The sequence below is a fragment of the Sparus aurata genome, chromosome 10, assembly GCF_900880675.1.
Source record: "Sparus aurata chromosome 10, fSpaAur1.1, whole genome shotgun sequence".
NCBI lineage: Eukaryota > Metazoa > Chordata > Actinopteri > Spariformes > Sparidae > Sparus > Sparus aurata.
This window is the reverse complement of record NC_044196.1, coordinates 15683879-15704940: the sequence shown is the minus strand read 5'-3', so window position 1 is coordinate 15704940 and position 21062 is coordinate 15683879. Positions and strand designations below refer to the sequence as shown.

The window sequence follows — 21062 nt, the reverse complement described above, 5'->3', positions numbered from 1 at the left end:
AGAGAGGGGGGATGAGGAGAAAAAAATAAATAAAAGGGGGTTGGGGGGGAGGATTGACGGGGAGGATTGACGAAAACAGATTGTGACATGTTGGAATGAGATGGCCTGATAACGGTGGACGACTGAAATGCCAGTGCTGTGCATGAATACGAATGAGCATAAAACAAGCTTGGATTAATTTAGCTAGAGTGATCATCCGACGCAGCCTGGTATCTGAGACACTAAACCTGTTCGGCGCAACAGATGAACCCAACAACTGTTGTCCGACAGCTGAAACGTGGAGAAGCAGAGTAGATTCAGATCAGACATTTAATTTCTTTCCGTTTCTCAGCGAGGGAACACGTTCTCCTCCCTGGTTCTCAGAGCCTCCCTCCCTCCCTGCTCTCCATGCAAATCTGTCTTTTTTTCTCTCCATCTCTGCGCTCTTCTTTCCAACGGTGACAGACGGTGCCTCCTGTGCAGTTTAGCAGTTATTACACGCTCAAAAACACACTGGCTCGCAAGAGAGGCAGAGGAAGAGATGGACAAAGATGGATGATGGAGGGAGTTAGGCCGATTAAAAAATATGACAGCATCAGGGAAGCTGTGCATGTGGAGGAGAGAGGGGGTACTGTGTGTGTACGTAACCAAGACAGCAGATTAAGTATAATGAGTGAATTATGTGAGACCCATATCAATGCTGCTTAATGCAGGATTTTGGTCATGTGACTGTCTTTTTCTACCACATTATCTGCAGGCTTTCACAGCACATATCTTTGGCCACTTTGTGATATTTCACCCATATTCAGTCTACAGTACTAGATAATGTGTCATACATGGCTCCCACAGGGCATTGATGAAGTCCATAGAGTTGCTTTAGATAATAAAAGTGCCAGCATATTATGAAATGTCCCATATTCATTACAATAATTCAAACTCTACAGTGTTCTCCCAGAACAGTACGTTTTGTAAAGGTGCCCAAAAACACACCTTGTGTTTAAGATTTCTGTCAGGCGCGGTTCTGTTGTCATAACAGCAGATGGCGTCAGTCTCAAGGATGGATTTAAAAATAAATAGTAATCAAAAATTGAGAAAAGGTTAAGATTCCTGGTCGGCCCACCCAAGTAAACTATATGTGTGGGAAACACCTGTCTACTTATAAAATTCAAGGTCAACTTTTTAGCTTATAACACTTTGAAACATGTCATCATAGGACAACTCAGTCATTTTTATATCTGGATGTAATAATGCTCTATAAGCGTCCTATAGCTACTAGTGCACGATCAAAGAGTAAATTGATTGATTTGTTGGCAACCATTTTGTTTAAAGAAGCTGCTGTAATTAATAATTTGTATTAACAATGAAGAGATTACATGTAATATAAAAGATAAACGTACAGACACAATTTTGCAGTTCCGCTGAGCATTTTAGCTGCTTTAAGCGAATTGTTTTGATTTTACATCCCTCAACTTTTCTGTTGTTATTCACACTTATCAATTCCTCAGCATTGTTTCCAATAGCAGGCAGCAGTTTTTGTTGAGAAAGTTCTAATTAAGCAACTGTATGCTACTTGCTAGGAGCTACACCGCAGGCAGACAAAATTAGCTGCTAGCTAGCAAACATTGTGGAGCCAGATAGTTCCTTCGGTATCCTTCTCCCCTTCCACTAACTGCATGTTAGTGTTTTTAAAATCACAAGTCTCTTCGGGGAAACAACAATAAACTCAGAGCTAGCTACCAGTGCACCGAAAGGAACGTAAACAAGCTAGCAGCTGAAAACGGAGCTAATAGAAGAGAGAATAGTGGACATTTGTTGAGTTTTAAACATAGAACTCCAAGTGAAGTTCTCTAATAAGTTTGCTATATCAAACAAGTAATGTATTTAGCAATACTGCTCAATGTTCACTGGCTCCAGATACTTAAGTGTGAGGATTTACCATTTTCCTCTTTTTTAAAATCATTGTAAATTAAATAACTTTGCCAAACTAATGAAGATGTAAGAAAAGTGAAAAGGCCCATTTTATACTGACTGATGTGTGACATCCTGTATTTATATTGAGTGGTCCTAATAAGCTAAATAAAACTTTATAGAGAAGATTTTGGTTGTGTTGATTCCCAAGTGGATCTCATGTTAAAAACAGAAACTCTCCAGAGATCCTGTCGCAGCTGGACCTTCCCAAACATCCTCATGGAGTAATACCAGATAACTATTAATATACACAGAGGAGCATATAAACAGTTGCTCTAGAGGCAAGTTAGGACATGTCAGACCTGTAAAAAATAGTGGTGGAGAGGCTCAACGGTCTGCATTGTCAGGGAGGGCAGGTCAGGTTGAAGGCTACATGTCATCAGCTGACGGGTCTGTTGACAAAGTGTCTTCGAGCAAGATACACAAATCAAAACCAGCTCTGGATAATCAGATACTGTTGTTGGGATATTTCAGTTACCCTGTGTTTTCTGTCGTCCAATGCTGCAAAATACTAACTAACATTTTTACCGTCTCATCATGAGTTTCACCCCTTCGCCCTCAAATGTCAAGCTCTGGCGCTGAAACTCATAATAAATGTGCATACGTTTCTGGTTCATCACTGCTTTCGTTCGCCCCTGATTTGATAATGCCTGAGGTGAAAACGCATGTCACTTCATTCGTAGTTGGGTTTGCATGCGTGGGGTTGTCCGTCGCGAGCGCTTGCATGCACATTTTTGCGTTGGTGCATGTTTGAATGCGCCGGATCCTGAAGGCATGTTAACCGCAGCGGAGCCACCAAAGTCCTTGGCAAAGCCACGGTCCAGAAACAGGCCTTGATAAGCCTGCTGGTCATGGAGGGAACGGGGGAGGGAGGGCGGCGGCGAGGAGGAGACAATCACAACCAGGAGATTTTTATATTCGTCTCATTTTAATTGTCTTTGTGCAAAGTAGTTATCAGAGATCCTGTAGTATTTCAGAGGTTTATACGACTCCAATTTAGGATTATTGTCGTTATTGATTCACCTGAAAATGCAGGAAAATTAGGCCGACGGATCAAAATGCATCATTTATCCTCCTGCATTTATTCGCGGAATGCTTTGTAACTGTAATAGAAGTAGCGATTTGGCGTCACGCGCTCTCAGGCTATGTATAGCACATTCCTGAAGAGGCTCTGTAGGCGAAGACACCCTATCCCTGTAAACAGCTGCCGGGGCCTCTTGTGTTACCTCCGTATCGAGCCACAGAATTATTCTTCACCCGTCAGTGTTTGGTGTATCGATTTCATGTGGTGCTGAGTGTCAGCAGACAATTATTTATGACAGCCAGACAAACAGAGGTTCACAGATGCCTTTTTTTTTTTTCACGTCCAATCCGATTCCTGGTTCCTTCTCTCTCCTTCTCGGCCGACGAGTGATGCGACCTTTGGCTCATTTAATCAACTTGTCAATTGACAGTAAATTCCTCCGCCATGAATCAGATCATCAAGTTGTTCTGGTTTCAGGCAAAACGGCCAAAGATTTTCACGTCCCAGCTTCTTAAATGTGATCAACTGCTGCTTTTTCTTTGATCATATCGTCATAAAATGAATATCTTGAAATTTTTGACTGTTGGACGGACATAAAAATAAAAATATTTTAATTTCTAAAAGCACCACATTCTAAAATACTCACATTTGGACGGACGTGATTCTGTGATCAAGCAAAGACTTCCGTGCCTGCCATGGTCCATTTAATGGATGAACTGGTAATGAAATAGTTAGTTTCTGCACTGCAGTGGATTTGGCTTCATGTCCGTCGGCCCCCGAAGATCACTTGATTACATTTCGGCTGCAATCTGGCTGCAGGATTTCCGCCATTAGATGATTAATTTTGTTCGTTTTTGTTTGGGGCCCGAACTATTTCCTTTTTCGGTCTGTGTTCTTTGCTTGGCGGGGTGAAAGTCCGACGCCCAGCGCAAACAACGTGACACACACCTGCTGTCTTCACTGAGAGCCGAACCCCGAGGTCAGAAACAAGACAGAAACGAGACGGATAAGATGATGGAGACACATGACGGACAGACGCTGGACAGTTCAGTGTAGAGGGAGGGCAGGGAAGATGGATGGCGAACAATGGAAGCAATGTGTTTGTCGGAGGGGGTGGGGGTTGCTGTGGTGACTAATCATTTCCGTTTGGGACCCACAGAGACACAGGCCTCCTGGGGATGCAGTTCATTTTCTGATGAGTGCACACACGCACCCAGACACACACACACACACACACACACCAACTCGCTTGCATTCACCCCCTCTGATGTAATCCCGCGATGCCAAATCTGCAGAGAGAGTACAGTCATCGGTTTATGGGAGCGTGAGTTGTGCACACACACACACTCGTGATGTCAGTCGGCCCCGTATTTCCTCTCTAAATGTCAGATCGGGCTGTCAGCCGGACGCAGTGACGACCTGTGCTCGCCACCCGCTCAGATTTATTATTCCCTCTCGGCTCGAGGAAGCCGCTGTGCGACAGTCGGGATTCTCAGTTTGGGAGGTTTTACACGATAACACCTCAAGTCGGTGCAGCAGTGCCGGAGTAAACAAATCACACATGCCTCCATGGTCTAGTTGCTTCACGTCGGACGACATGTACAGCTTTCACTTGGTTTCCAACGTCACGTTATCTGAGGAGATACAGCAGGAAATGGTTGCATTATTTCTGCAAGTGGTAGCTCAGAAAGTGTCGGAGCGTCTGGCCGGGTGCATTGTTCTTGTTGTTGAATGACAGTGTCTTTTGTTGCCGAGAAAGTGTTGATTCTTCAAAGTCCGTTTGCAGAGAGTTCTAGTGTATCTGTGAAAAAAAATGTACGGGGCCTTTTGTGCGTCCAGAAGGAGCAAAATCTGATGAAGTTTGGTAATTTTGCAGCACTTAGTTCTGAAAATGATTGGAGAGTCTCTTTCTCTTTAACTACGTGAGGGTAGCCGTTTGAAAGGCTTTGGTTTTAGCTACTTGACTCAATTAAGGTATTACAGTGTGATTGTGGGTTTGTGTTGGTTTCCTCTGACAATGAACTCATGCTCTGAGCTAAACTAGCTTCAGTCTGTAAGGGAGGCAAAGCCCGGTCACTCATGTGAGGGTTCTGGCAGCGACCCACCCATCTGTCCCAACTTGGTTCTTGTTCTTTGTCTAACCGTGATCTTTTCCTAAACCTAACCTAGAATAGTAGTTTAGCACGAGGCAATGTTTTCGCCTATTGGTGTGTTGGTTGGTTGGTGGTTGGTTTGATGACAGGATTCGACAAAAACTACTGAATGGATCCAGGAAACTTGGAGGTTGGGTCTTGGCTCAGAATGGATGGATGGATGGATGGATGGATGGATGGATAGATAGATAGATAGATAGATAGATAGATAGATAGATAGATAGATAGATAGATAGATAGATAGACTTTATTGATCCAAAGCTGGGAAATTACAGTGTAGCAGCAGCATTACACACAGAGACAATAACAACACAATGAAATAAGAGGATCAACCTAGACATATTAAATAGCAATAGAAAATAGTAATATACAAAATGTATAAAAGTGTATAAATAAGCGTATAAAGTGTATAAATAGAGTCAATTTAGCTTTTGGCTCAGATAATGAATAGATATGTGATGACGGGCACAAAAATATACAATAGAGTTTTCTGTGACTCACTCTTTGGCAGCCATGGCTGCGCTTTAACGTGTAAGGACCGGTATGTCTACAGGTTTTCAGGCTCCAGTTTGAATTCCTCCGACCTGTGAAGGGATCAGTGTGGTCAAATTAAATTACCTCCACCTCTCTGAACCGCCACCCTTGCTGCCCTCAGGGCGCCGCATTTAATTCCTCGGCTCCTCCGATGCACTCGCGGTAACGCAACCTGTGGGCGCAGAGGTGTGCGAAAATGAGGTGCCGTGTCAACACTGTGTCGTCTTTGTTGCCTCTTATTCGTCACAGTCGGTTCTTCCCCCTCGGGCGGTTGTCATTTTGTCACAATCATGTCTTCTTCCCCGTTTCGCCCACCTTCATCTTCCGGGGCTTTTATCACGCCTTCGAATTGCTAAGCGTCAACGCTGTCAACTCGCTATGTGTGTTTCACGCGTCCGTCGAGTGTTTGTCAGTATAACCGTGTCCGCTGATCTTCTCCTCTACCTCTCTTTCCTTTTCTGTCCCCTCAATCCTCTCCTGTTCGTCTCCTGCCGGCCCTAATTGCTAATTAACTTTGGTGACGTCCCACAGCTCGAGCAGAGTCCCACAAGGAAAAACACACAGTATTTAACCACTCGGTGTGGACGCGCACACAAGCATCTGCTGGTGGCGTGACAGTGGGAATGTGGTGCGATTGGTTGTCACGGCGCAGACCTTGATGCGTCCGCTCTCTTCTACCTGCACAGGAGGCGACACCATGACGACGGAAATGCAGGAGATCGCCATCACGGAGGAGAAGCCTTTACTCACGGGTCAGGCTGATACCAAGGTCAGACCGCCACACACACACACACACAATATCTTTAATGTTTACAAGCATGGAGAAACAGACATGAGCACACATGAGTGTATAATTGCAAGATGTCAGTGTGTGACGTGAGTAATCTGAAACCACAGATAAACACCAGGAGTGTGTGTGTGTGTGTGTGTGTGTGTGTGTGTGTCCCAGGAGACACAAAACACAAGGGTCAGTTTGTGTGTGTCAACATTTGAGTCCTTGTCGTGCACGTGAATGCAAGTGTGTGTGTATGTGTGCACTTTTGAGTCTGAGCAAGGCCAACATGTGTCTCAAACACATGTGTGTGTGTGTGTCAGTGCACAGCTGCAGCGCCGGCTCAGATCTGCCAGGGTTGACGTCAAAGCCCCGGGGGGAAGCGAGAGCGGCTCCTCTGCTCTGCTGCGCTGCAGAGCGGCGGGGTCCGCCTCTCACCGCTGACACCTGCTGGACGATCAGGGAAACACAGCTTTTAAAACAAAAACAGCACAGCCGCAGATTTAACAGAGGGACAAAAGTGCAGCATTTTATCAGAACTGAGTGTTTTTGATTCATCTCTGGACTTCTGTCGTGATTTATTGATTAGTTCTTCTGTCAGAAAGTGGTGGAAAATGTTGATCATGGTCCTACCGAAGCCTGAGACAACGTCTCAACGGTCTCGTTTGTCCCTCAACCCAAAGATAATCCAGCTTACCGTCGCAGAAGATGTAAAGAAATGGAGAATATTCACATCTAATGAAGCTGGAAAACTTTCTCGAAAAAGTGGACACTCAATCGATAATACTTCTATTATCATCAAGAACCGTACATTCAAATTCCACAATCTCATGTGTCATATTACTTTAACTCGACATGATGAATGGGAAAAAACACCCTTTGTTGCCAAGTATGTTCCAAGTTTTTTAACATAACCCAGTCGCCTTTGGGGGTGTTTTCTGAAGAATTCGATAGACGTAGCAGTGAAAGTGGCCTCTGTATCAGCGTATTATGCATAGGAAATGATGCCTTTTAAAAGTTGAAGGGTGCCTCTGGAGTCATCTCGCTGAGATTATAAAAGGGGAGCTGAGGACGCGTAAGGTCTCCATTTAAGTTGCAGGAGAAGTTGCGTTTTAGATTAAAAGGTGTGATGTAAAGGTTCACAGAGATCACAGGGATGGATCTTTAGTACATTTCCTCCTCAGAATCACCCTCCGCGCCCCCCGTGGGTCACGGGGGGCGCGGAGGGTGATTCTGAGGAGGAAATGTACTAAAGATCGGGAGGTTCTGCGTTTAATCCTGAACCTCCATCATTCACCGCTAACCTCCGGACTCCACCCTGGTGCATCTACTGTCCATCCATCCTCTGCCGCTGCACTCTATAAACCAGTGATTAGGACTCCCCTGCGTCCTCCTCCGCGATGACACCCGTCTGCACGCACCCACCCGCCCCCCCTCACACACACACACACACTTCAACTTCCCAGAGTGCTAAGTTCCTTTTAAAGCTTCCCGATGCCTCTTAATTCATTATGAGCTGAATGGATCCAAGGCTGCTAATGAATGTCCCATTTAAAAAAACAAAAAGAAAACAACAAAAAAAAACTCCCGCCGACAGACTCCCCTCCGTATAATCCTCGGCAGCCAGAACCACCCGTCCTCTGAAGAGCCCCTCGGCAGCGTAAGGCCGCCGCGTCTTCGCTCCGCGGGTGTTAATGAGGAAACAAGGCTTCTCTTAACATGAAGGGCTTGTGAAGGGACAAAAAGGCAGAGAAATATCTGTTGTATATGCTCTCTGTTTTATATTTGAAGACAATAAGAAGGGAAGAGGAAGAGAAGAAGCCCATTTCAATGCCCATGTTCCTGCTTCTTCGTCCGTGTAATATATAACAGAAAACTGATTATCTTCGGGGTTTTTGGGCGTTTGGCGAGACGGACAGAAGACTGGAAACCAGAATCAGCATGGCGCGCTTGCAGAAGAGTCGTGCGTCATGTTTTAATTTGGATGAACTGTTGATCTGACGGAGCAGGAACTCTGGACTGTTTCCTCCTCGTGCTTTGCGGAGGAGATTTAGCTGTTAGCTGCAGCCGTACGTGTCATTCTTTATGTTTTCAAAGGACAGAAGTGAAGTTGCCTCTCCAGTCTCATCAATAATAACACTTCATTGCTTCATTTCTTACAGGATGCTGAACTGGCTGCCAGGATACTCCTGGACCAAGGACAGGTAAAAGAAAAAAATATATTCCATCCTATTATTCTGGTTAACCGACTGAAGATGTGAATATATAAGAGGCAGGACAGACGAACAGCTTGGTAGAACATTCTTAAAGACATGTTGATGAAGGTTCTCAGTCGTCCAGGTCGCGGTAAATCGAGGTGCAGCTGGACTTGTTTCAGTTTGTTGATGACGTCTCAACTCTCATCCAAGACGCTTCTTCAGTTCTAACTGACACATCTTCAAGTTTTGCATGATTTCACCCTAAAAGTAATAACCACATCTCTTTATTATTGGCTGGCGTTAGCTACAAGAGATGGCGGCAGTGTATTCAAGGTGACCAGACAGACTTCATCTTTTCGTCGAAAAAGCAAAGCACAAATGTTTCACCGCCACCTGTGAATCCTATGAGAGAAATAAAATACACTTTGGGGTCTTTCTCATCTTGATGCAGACGACCTCGACGCAAAAAAAAAGGTTTGCGAAACAGGTGGTGGTGCTCGAGGACGGTGTTTGTACCGTCGAACTCGAGGAAAACGCAGGTGCTGTGGAAGGAAAAATGACAGAAGACACAAGCTCCAGGCGCTCATGCTTGCAAAAAACTTGACAACGATTGAAGGAGTCTGTCTGTGTGCTGGTTTAGAATAAAAATGACCTCAATAATCATAATTATCATATCATTTGTATCAAGCCTTTGTATCGAATAGATGAAATTTAAAATATGAAGGATAAAAACAGACATATGATGCTGTAATAAATGTAAAATAAGATGGAGAATAAACGACCATAGTAACAATTGAATGATTCACAAACGTCAGCATCACCCTCTGCCTGTGTTGCGTTCAGGAGCACAGCATTGAGACCCCACACGGCGTCCTGCACGTGACCCTGCACGGCACACGGACCACCCGCAGGCCCGCCATCCTCACCTTCCACGACGTGGGTCTGGACAGTGAGTGACTCCCTCCTCCTCACGCCGTTCCCCCTCTCCGTCATCCTCCCATATTTGATTTCCTCTCTTTTTCCCGTCCGGCAGGTAAGAGCTGCTTCTCGCCTCTGTTCAAGTTCGAGGAGATGCAGGAGATCGTGAAGAACTTCACCCTGATCCACATCGACGCCCCGGGGCAGGAGGAGGGGGCCGCTGCCTACCCCGCAGGGTACGCCATTATATGTGTGTTTGTCGCCCTGAAGTGACCTTGATCTTTTTTCTCAGAAATGGAAACAATCCTCTGTGGCAGGCTTAAAAACTAATCTCTCCCAAAAATACTTAATATTCCCATCTCCCTCCTTTCCGGTCTCTAATACGCTCTTGTCAGAAGGTTTAAAGAAAAAATCTGGCCCTTTGTCTCTCTGTACCAGTTTTCATTCCTTCCTCCTCCGCACTTCTCCAGCATTCGTCTTGCTCTGTGTGATTATTTTTAGGAGCTCAGGAGGATTTTTAATGCAGCTATCGTCACGGCATCTCCGCTGTGACCCTTGACTCCCGCTGGTGATTCTGGGAAATGGAAGTTTATTCTCTTGGTTTTCACGTCAGCATGAAACAATACGTAAAAAAGCTGAAGTTATAGTTGTAATTTGCAACAGTTATAAACGGGGTTTGTTGAGTAAAGCGCTCTTCAGCCGAGTGAACACATGTTAAAAAATGAAATGTCTGTGTTGCAGCTACCAGTATCCCTCCATGGACATTGTAGCAGAGATGATCCCGGCTGTCCTGCAGTTTTTCAAGTGAGTAAACAGTATTTATTACATCGGTAGGTGAGGAGACGTGCTCAAAACACACATCAGTTGACTCGTTCTGTCCACTGCTGCAGCTGCACTCCCCCTTGAGGCGCTACGTTTTCATCTCCCGCTCCTCTCAGACTGGGAATAACGTTAGCCACATTAGCTGAGCAACATGCTAACGCTTGATTCGACACATAAACAGCAACAGCAACGTAAAACATGATAAAACGTACAGATTCCAGGCCTGAAGTCGGGTCAGAGACACCCTTTTCTTGGGCTTGTCCAGTTACTGGTCCTCGTTCATTGATAGTAGCCACACAGTCCAATAGTTTTCCATCACATTTCCATCTAAAATAAAATGAATCCACTTGGTCTTGACGTCCTTAGATGGGAGTCAAAGGTGTTTGTGTTGATGTCTTGTCGCCAACAACAGAGCAGCTCCTGTGCTTAGCTCCTAATGTTAGCTCCCAATGTTAGCTCCTAATGTTAGCTCCTAATGTTAGCTCTCAACGTTAGCTTCTAGCTCCTAATGTTAGCTCCTAATGTTAGCTCCCAACGTTAGCTCCTAGCTCCTAATGTTAGCTCCTAATGTTAGCTCTGTGCCGACCCTCATCTTGATCAAATATCATGCTGCTTCAGGTTTAAAAACATTTTTTAAATGCTGTTGTCCCCACTTGAAAATGTGCTGAGCAGGCCAGCTGGCGTGCTTCGTTCGTACCTTCGACATCTTCGTTTCAACGGAACCGGCGTTAGCATGGAAATAAATGGCGGCTCGTGTCTGACTGGTGTTTTCATGCAAAGATGAAAATCAACATTTGTTTTGAGTGTTCTGTGTGTTTGTGTCAATAACTGTCTAATTTTGTCCCTCTGTCAGCTTCCGTACTGTAATCGGAGTGGGCGTGGGAGCGGGAGCGTACATCCTCTCCAAGTTCGCGGTGAGTGTCACCGTTGGTTCAAAGCTCTCACGGCTTTAATGGCGCTTCATTGATTTGTCGATCACGCCGCGGGTCGTACGCGGTCACAGCACGTTTTCCGCCTATAACTCTGCCGCTTCCTCCTCTCTGCCTCCAGCTCGCAAACCCAGACTCGGTGGAGGGTCTGGTTCTGGTCAACATCGACACTAACGCCCGGGGATGGATAGACTGGGCCGCTCAGAAGGTTCGTTCCACTTCCTCTGAGTCACACAAACATGTGGTGTTTTAATCTGCTTAGTCCTGCTGGGAGTCCTCCATCAGTTTATGTTTAGCGGTGGATATGAAATTATGTGACTGTATGTACACTGAGAAGTATTGATCCTGCTATATAAAATGGATTTAATGATGAACTTCATTGATTTCTGCCTCTGCAGCTCAGCTCTGTGACCTCCTCCCTCACCGAGCAGATCCTGTCCCACCTCTTCAGCCAGGTACGCCACAATGTTCTGTTTTTTAAAGTGTAAATGAAAAAATGTGTATCAAAACCAGCTTCAAATGGTCATTCGTGCAGAGTAAAACCTGGTATTAGGTTTTAAAGTCCCAAAGTCAAACATTATTGAAAGAAAAAAAGATGTAATCGTTCCTATAACTCAGATTTACATTAACAAACGTTGACAGATGTTAAAAAAAAGTTTTGCCAGGACAATCTGTATCAGTTCCTTAATTTTTTTCCTTCTCCTGTTTCCTTCACTTGGTTTCACACGAGTGTGTTTTCACAGATAAAATTAAAAAAAAGATTTAGAAGATTAAGATGAAGACATTGTGTAATATTTGGTTAGTTGCAGAAGTAAAAAAAAATCCTACCTAACCACTTATTCTGCATCATTTTCTTTAGTTTTTCGGATCGGTGATGAAAAAAACTCTATTTTCTTTGTATTTGGCAGGAGGAGCTGTCGTCAAACACAGACCTCGTGCAGTCTCACAGAGAGCGCATCTCCAAAGCCTCTAATCTGGTCAACATAGAGCTCCTCTGGAAGACTTACAACAGGTACGTACACCTTCACACGCATCTCTGCAGGAGCACGAACGTACTGAACATCGAACGAAGACCCACGTAATCTTCTCTTTTCTTTCCCCTTCAGTCGCAGAGACTTGAACATCGAGCGCAACAACACCTTCAAGTAAATATCCTCCAAACTTTTCATCTTCATGCTTACTTATATTCTTTATTTAAAATCCTTATAAGCCGGCCGGTCTTATCTTTCTGACCTCAGGTGTCCAGTGATGTTGGTGGTGGGCGATCAGGCTCCGTATGAGGACGCTGCTGTAAGTCCAAAATGTTTTTATTTCCTATTTCTGGCTCATTAAGACACATTCCGAGTTGTTCTGTCGTCACTATTTAAGAGCGTCTTGCTGTGAGGTTTACTGTTTTCCCCTCTGTGGCCACTAGGTGGAGTGCAACAGCAAAATGGACCCGACGACAACCTCATTCCTAAAGGTGACTCACCCTCGTTTCTGTCTTGATTACAAGATTTTCTCTTCACATTTTCTCTTCTCACACACTTCTTCTTCTTCTTCTCTCTCCGTCCTCCACAGATGGCTGATGCAGGCGGTCTCCCTCAGCTGACCCAGGTAACAACAGATCAACAACCTCAAGCATCCTGTTGCAAATTTGATTGATTTAGCAAGAATTCAATTGAAGCTGTAACCCTTGGCGGCCATCAGGGGTCACCACATTGTACTAATACCTGCTTCAGGTCAGAATATGGGGTTTGTGTTGACAGCATCTCTTCTCTTTGTGTTTGCAGCCGGCGAAACTGACCGAGGCGTTCAAGTACTTCATCCAGGGAATGGGCTACAGTAAGTTCGGCCAATAAAACAGAAGGATTTTATCGCAAAAACACATGTGATGAGCATGTTCTGTATCGCCACCTTTAACGGATGAGGCTGCAGATATTCTATTTTTCTTCTTATTGTCAACAAATCCAATCAAACGGCCAAAAACCCAACAATGAATTTGTCCCACCAACAACAAGTATTGTTCATGTAGCCGAAGCCAGATATAGCTTAATCCCTCTGTGCCATGGAGCTGCATTGTTGTCACGAAAGAAACAAGCTAAACTGGTATCTTCAGCTGGTCCCACGTCCTCCATCCTGCTGCTCAAGCGTGTTTTTAATCTGCGGCTGAAAACACTCCCCAACAGATGCGTCATTGTTTTTTTGCTCTCGTTTGCGTAATGTTTGCTGACAACTGTGATGACCAGCTGTTTCAGGAAACTCATCTGCTGCTATTAAAGAACAGCTCGGAGCGAGTCTGAATGCACTGAGAGAAACACTGACACACTTTTGGATTTGGACACAAGCAAATTAAGAAAACGTCTGCACAACTTTTAGAAAACATGCAAAAGGAAACTATGAAACTAAAACGCACACAGCCGAAATTTGTCATTTCAAAAGTATTAATCACGTTTTTATTGGCGACAAGTGAGCAGATTGTAACTTGACACCAAAAATGAGACCCTCCTCGTCTCTACAAGCCTGTGGATGATTTGTTTAGGCTGTTTGACGCTGCTGGACCGCGGATTTTTGTTTGTGAAGGACAGAGGTCAGATTTTACGGGAGTTTCCTGAAGATGTGACTTTATGCTCGTCTCAGTAAACAGTAGTTTAGAAACAACTGGCTTCCGGCACAACGCAAAAGTTTCTCAGAGGCCCTTTAAATTACTCTGTTCTGTCTAAATCAATCAATCAATCAATCGCACTTAATTTTCATAGCACATTTAAAAAAATCAAAATACAATTCAAAGTGTTTTAAAGGTGACTGAAAAAAAGGACATAGTATGAAAACAGTTTTAAAGACTCATATACACCAATTGCAAGAAAACAGGTAAAATATAAAAAAATAATGATAAAAAATGATAAAGGACAAGGAAGTAAAGATAAAAACACGTTAATAACAATGATGATAGAAATAAATTAAAAAATTGCACTAACATTTGATTTAAGAAGTTTATAAACTATAATATAGGAATAAGAATAATACGAACAACAGTAAAATTTATATGAAATATAGTAAAACCAATACAAGGCTATGATAAAAACAAGTATAAAAACACCACACAAAAGCCAGACTGAACAGATAGGTATTCAGTTTATGTTTAAAAGAATCAATATTTGAGCTCTCAGGGCCACCGTAGTAAGAAAGAAACAGAAAAACAGCAGCCTTATCTGTGAGGTGCTAAAGCTAACACGCTAATCTCTCTCTCCGTCTCTCCACAGTGGCTTCGTCCTGCATGACCCGCCTCTCCCGCTCCCGCACCACCTCCCTCTCCTCCTCCTACTCCATGGATGGCTCGCGCTCTCGCTCCCGCACCCTGTCGCAGGGCTCGCAGGGCGGCCAGATGCCGCCCAGCCCCTCCCAGACGATGGAGGTGTCCTGCTGAAGGGGAGAAAAAGAACGATAGATAAAAGAGAGCAGGAGAGAGATGAGAGCGAGTGAGTGAAAAGAGTGGAAAAGAGAAAAGGGCGAGCGGGAAAAGAGGGAAAGGTGAAAGCGTGACGATAACGCAGGAACGAGACGAATGGGTTACTTATTTGTCACTAAACAACTCCCGTCATTCCCCACGAGAGCAGAGCAGGAAGAGAGGGAGGGACGGAGAGGAAGATGAGTTCCTCCACATTTAAAAAGTCCAGCCCCTCTTCCTCACATCCCCCCTTCCCGCTGCAAACAAAGTGGATCGGGCTGCTCTACAATAAACATTAGATGTGTAAGCTTAAGAGATTGATTAAACAAGGGGGAGGTATGGGGGAAAAATGGCGTCCAGTCCTCTCTCCCTCCCTCCCTCCGTCGGCGCCTGTGTCAGCCAATAGAGCCCTTTAATTTAGATACGGAGGCCTGTAGAGACCACACACACCTTGCGTTAACCAATAGTAATAATTAAAACGGTATTGTTGTTGATGATGATGATGATTATGTTTGTTGATGATGAAGCTAATGATGACGATAATGATGATGATAGAAAAAAAAACAGTAACACTTTTCTCTTTATTACGCAACGAGTTTAAAATGACATAGATAAAAAAAAAAACGTACTATAGCAGAGATACTTATAACGATGTGTGTCTACTACTTTTTAAGCTAGTTTTTATTGTGTTATTTTTAATTTGTCATTAATCTGATTTTTTTTTTTTTTTTTTTTATTCGTAAAAAACCTGCCTGCCTCAGCGAAAGGGGCTGCAGCTACTGATTGGTTGAACCGTCACGTGCTACAGAAACAGCCAATGAGAGCCATTTTTTAGTGACTACTTCCTCCTTGATGTCGCCGGGTCGTTACGTCTTCCACTTGCCCCGTCTCCAAGTGACTGTTTTTGTTTTCCCATTGGATTTGAGGAAGTAGGCAGGAAGCTTATAATTATTTTTTTAATCTTATTTCTTTTCTTCTGGACTGTTTGGAAGTTGCATGCCTGGTCTCAGCCCATGTGAATATTGACTGGATATTATTTTTTCTTCTTTTATATTCTAATGATTTGTGTGGATTCGGGCGTGCGTGCGTGTGATGTTATGTTTGGCGAACGCGACGGTCGGAAGGCGAGTGTAAGTAAGATGGCGGGTGTTCGCGCGCTTTTCCGCTAGCCAGCACCCAATCGTTAACGGTAGTCGCACGTTGAATAGTGCTTCCAATACTGCTGGCGGTCTCGCACTGTGTGGTATCCACGAGCATCACGTTCCATCGGTAGCATGCTAGTCATGGATATTGCATTATAAGTGTTCGGCGTGGCCAGAAGGGATCACTGTGTTTATCATCTGGGGTTTGTAAGCTCTTAGCCTTGCCCACTGCATGGATACCTCCTCAACAAACCCAGCTAGCATACTTGAGTTTCTGTGCGATGCGAGGTAGAAATGAACGCGCGCCCGAGTGGACAGGAGAGTTCGTTTGCATGTGTATGTGTGTGTGTGTGTGTCTGAGGAAGTAAACGCCAGGTGTATGGAAGCGATTGTATCCTGTAAGCACAATTAATGCAGCACGGAGGGCCAGGGTCCTATTGGAAAAAAAGTTTCAGTTTTGAGACCAGCAACACCCCCCTGTGACTTATCGATGACAATGTACCAGCCCCTTCACTGCCAACACACTCAGAAAACACGCAAAAAAAGGTGTTTCCATAAAAGCTGCACCATTTTGGTAATGCCTTTAGTTTTGGGAGTGAACAATGATCAGCCAATATCTGCACCTTCAATCTACTGATTTGGAAATGCAGCCAATAAGCGTTCGTACTGCCAAAACTAAGAGCCTCAAAATACAATGGGGTCCTTCAGAAATGCTGTAGGCTAAATTTGTAAAGTCTAAATTCCTTTTAAATAGTTCATATTACATCACAAAGCTTGCCACTGCCCTGCGATGTGTAGCCATTGGACTGTCCGCACTCTTAAAGGACCCTTAGTTGGACCCAATCCGATATCCTTGGTGCGCATGTGCATTTGTAAGTTTGTGTTTCCGATGATTTTGTTTTTCTTCAACAAGCAGTATCATTTTTATGAGTCAGCTGCAGGTGTCTTTCACATGCTGTCTAGCGCTCCTTCCCCGAGCCCATCTGATGAGGTAGAGACAGAGCGGTGATCTTGATGATGGTGACGGGAAAGTCCGCGGAGGTTCTCAGATTTGAGCTTTTAAAAGAAAGGTTACTCGGGAGGTGTTAATGATGGCGGTGACGATGGCGACAGTAATCTGTTTTAAGCAATTTCCTCTCTGGACCATCACTTGGTGCAACTTGCTAAAATGTTCACTACTGTTGCATTTAATCAGGCAACTGCAAATCTTGATGTTTCAATGATTTGTGCTAAATGTTTTAGGCACTTGTGTTGCTGTCCAGTGTAGAATGTAAACGTTTGGCTCCTCTCAGACTTAAATTTAAACAACCGGACATGGGAACGTCTACCAAATAAGGGAAATGGGTGGAGCCTAGAGAATTAAATTGCCAAATAAGGAAAAATGAGTGGTACTTCTCTGCGAAGAGTTTGAGCAGGGCTGTGTGATTGTAAATGCTTGTCAATTCCGTCTTTTGTTCGTCTCTTGGTTTTTACTTCAATCATATTTTTCTTTCCCCTCTATGTTTTGGAATTTTATTAAATTTTTATTTTGTTTGTTTGTTTGTTTTATCTCTGTGAAGTGTTAGTTTACCGTCCCGATGTGCTCACAAGTTAGTTAACCGTGTGATAGTTCTTGTGTAACTTTTTTAGCATTAGCGCAGATAAGGGAGAATAATATAATTAACAATAATAAAAAAAAGATTAAAAGTAAAGAGAATACAATCAAATTTACATGTGTGGCTAATTTCTCTGTGTAAAACAATGGACATCCTAAAAAAAAGCAAACCTAAATATTAATAAAAGCTTAAGAGAAATTTTGTGTCTCCTGTGTTGTATTTTCAGAAGGGGTTGATGTGAGGAAAATATTGTTTATGTGCACCTCAAAGCGCAAGAAACATATAATGCACCATCTTGTTTATAAATGTATTGTTTTTTTAAATTTTGGGGTATCAAATGAGATTGGATGCACTTGCTCACCAGGTGAAGATATTTTAGGGAAGTTTGTATTTTTTTGTCAATACAATGCCAGTGTTTCTCACCTCTCAGGTGGGTTGCTTGGTACCAAAAACAAACCTTGATGGGTCAGTTTCACAAACTAGAGATGGTAAGTTGTGAAGAATGTGCAGTTATGAATGCAGGCTGTTAAAAAAGCTCTCATCAAATGCACATTGATGGTTGGAATATTTTGCTTGTTTGTGGAAAAGCTAATGCTTAACACAGTTGTAAGGGATAAGGATGAGGAATAAGGGATTCAAAAGTATATTATAGGTCAGGAGCTACCTTGCATTGTTGCCTTGAATTTCAAAATAAGAAGTTGCTGTAAGTTGCAATATTTTAAATGAAAAATATGCATAATTGTTAATAGGTTCCAGATCAGGTAACTCAAAGTCAATGCCAAAATGTCGTTCAATTGTGCTTCCATTGTTTCTAGCTAAAAAGAACTGTTACTGTGTAAAAGGTAGGCATGATATTAAAAAGCTGAAATAACATGAGAAAGTCAGAATCTTTGTGAAGGTTTCAAAGTTTGAATGGAGTTTCTGTGTGAATGTATGTATGACTGAGAAGAGTCTGAAAATGAGTGGGTTTGAGGGTATTTCTAATTGACTTTCAGTATAACTAAGCTTTAAATAAAGATGAATAATTTAAATTTTTTTATGGGATTTGAAAGTTGAATGAGAGCTTAAATGTAAAACAGATGTGGATTATGTCAAAGTTTGAGTTTGAATTTGAAGTTGAAAGCATGAATGAGTAGGTAAGAGTTGAAAATGCTTGAAAAAGTGTGAAAATGTAGGAACATTATGCCATTCATTTAAAATGGGGAATTTTTTTGCAGAAAATGTTAAATATTTCGGAAAGTGTGAAGGAAATCAATGAAAAATCATTCATCAATGAGCCAATCATCTGCAAATTTAGCTAAATATTTTGATATTCGAATGGAGTTTCTATGTTGAAAAATGTGGAAGGAGTTAGGTGCCAGAAAAGTCTAGGTTATATATTTAACCTAGACAAACTCTTTACCCAACCCATCATTTATCATTTAAGTACAGTATTGTAACATAAATTACATATTAATGTTTATCTTACAAAAATTTATTTTATGTACTTTGAACAACCTACAATGTGTTATTAATTCAGTTTCTAGTGCAGGCAAATGTCAAGTCCACATTCCACCACACAGTGGTAGTAATGAAGTGATTAGTAACAGTCCTTCTCACCTTTCACTGTTGTGTTCCTGCTGTGAATATTTCCCCATGTATGAAGAGTTCTTAAGTTACTCATCAGGTGACTGTTCAAAAGAAAGTAGTATTTTGCAATTGATTTGTCACATATGTAAATGTTGTGTAGTGTGGTAAGTAATTGGACAATAACCACCAGATTTCTGTGGTGATAACTCGATTTTTATTTTACAGAATTCCTTCATTTCATTTTTTTTGCTTTTTGCTTTTTTTTTTTTTTTTTTTACAAAATGCAAGATATTTTATTGTAAAATTGTGTTATAGTAAAAACACCTTCACTGAATAAGCTTACGGCCAACATGATTTTGTAGACATTTTTGATATTATTTTCATGGTTACTCCAAACCATAACAGATCAAAGACAACCTTAGTTTAATATCATTACACAACGTTACTTTGTTAACGTCATTTAAATCAATAGAATAAAAACAACCAATCATATGATATAAGAAAAAAGACAAAAAATATGAAGATGAAGCTGAAAACCATCAATGTTACACACTACATATATGGTTAAAATGTAAAAAGTAAGAAAACTGAACTGACAGCAATGAATGAAAGAAACAATATAATATGAAGTACTTTAATAATGGACAAAGAACGTGCACTTCATGTCACAATAAATGAACGGGTGAAACTTTTTCTTTAATGCTCACTTTACCATTAGTTTATGCATGTCCGTTTTTTCAGTTGGGATTCCATTGTTTTCCCTAGTAAGCAAAGTTTCCTCAAAAGTGATAGACACCACATGCCTGTCATTTAGCTTTGTTCAGCGTCACATGCATAAAGCAATGTTGGCCGACCAGCTAAGTTGGCTAAGAAATATATTAAATCAGCATGACTGAGAGAAACAGCTGCCCACTGGAAAAGAAGCAATGCTGCCACAAATTTTGGTGTCCTTGGTTCGCCTAACTGAGATGATTTGATAAGAAAATAACAGGACATAGAGACGAATTTTTTTTGCTTTTCATTTCCTCTCCCCACATATCACTTAATTATGCCCTCTGCTGTAGAGCCTGTTAAATCAGGTTGATACAATGGTCAGGGGATAGCAGTCAATGGCTGCCCACGATAGCAATGTCAATCGTTCCAATCCTATTCCTAAAGGTTTGTGGCTTACACAGTTTTTCAGCTCCACTTGCTGCATGAGTGCATGCTGCAGATTGCACTCAAGGGCAATACCCAAATCATTTAAAAATACGAGTAGTGAGTTTCTGTAACCCGTCAGAAACTAGATAGAGGGTACGGCTGAGCATCGAGGAAATTCTAGCGAAAAAGGGCAGTTTTTCTAAGGTGTAGACATGAGTCAGCCCCAGAGATTCCAGACAGGACAGTTCAATAGAAATGTCAAAGGATTGATCGCTGATGAGTTGCTGCATCTTCACAGGGTCTCTGGAGTGGATTAGCTTCAATGATTGTAAAGCACGTGCCACCATGGGAATAAAACGCACTGCTGGAATGAGAAAGTAAACTGGCTTCTCATTTACTTCAACACCCCTGGCCCTTTCAATCACCCTAATGGCCTCATTGATGTTTTTCTTAAAACACAGCAACACTTCTAGCCTGGCTTTCATGTGACTTTCAATTCTGGTGTCAGAATCACTGTAGCAGCCCTTGATTTGTTCTTTGGAATATCTACAAATCACCTCAATCTGGTCACAGTAGAGCTCAACTGACTTGAATGCATTTTTCAAGTCCTCCAGAGCTTGATTAATGCAATATAGATCTGGGTGCCTGTTTTGTTGGTTTAAAGATGTAAAAGCGCGGTTGTAATTTGCAATTGCGGCCCAGCAGTGGTCCTGTTGTATGGCTTTAGTGTACATCTTGATACTCTCAGCAAGATGTCCCTGTTGGTGCAGCTCATTGCCAAATGCAGTGTAGTGGTGCAGGTTTGATGAGGGTGATTCTCTCTGTTTCAGTTTTTCTCTGGCTGTCTTCAGGTCTGTAGTTAGTTTGGTTTTTAAGTCCATGATAGACTCTT

At 42.6% G+C, this 21062-nt stretch overlaps 1 protein-coding gene across 1 annotated transcript in view; it reads left to right on the top strand.

The window, feature by feature from the left end:
• ndrg2 (NDRG family member 2) overlaps positions 1-17659 on the top strand; it is a 35677-nt gene extending 18018 nt beyond the window's left edge. The window contains exons 2-16 of the mRNA XM_030430543.1: positions 6343-6427; positions 8593-8634; positions 9472-9577; positions 9662-9782; positions 10288-10350; positions 11222-11282; positions 11419-11505; positions 11696-11752; positions 12206-12309; positions 12404-12442; positions 12536-12587; positions 12712-12759; positions 12858-12893; positions 13070-13121; positions 14540-17659. Coding sequence (XP_030286403.1) covers positions 6356-6427; positions 8593-8634; positions 9472-9577; positions 9662-9782; positions 10288-10350; positions 11222-11282; positions 11419-11505; positions 11696-11752; positions 12206-12309; positions 12404-12442; positions 12536-12587; positions 12712-12759; positions 12858-12893; positions 13070-13121; positions 14540-14703 — 1104 coding nt within the window. The 5' untranslated portion in view covers positions 6343-6355 and the 3' untranslated portion in view covers positions 14704-17659. The remainder of the gene's footprint in view (positions 1-6342; positions 6428-8592; positions 8635-9471; positions 9578-9661; positions 9783-10287; positions 10351-11221; positions 11283-11418; positions 11506-11695; positions 11753-12205; positions 12310-12403; positions 12443-12535; positions 12588-12711; positions 12760-12857; positions 12894-13069; positions 13122-14539) is intronic.
• Positions 17660-21062: the final 3403 nt, after the last annotated feature.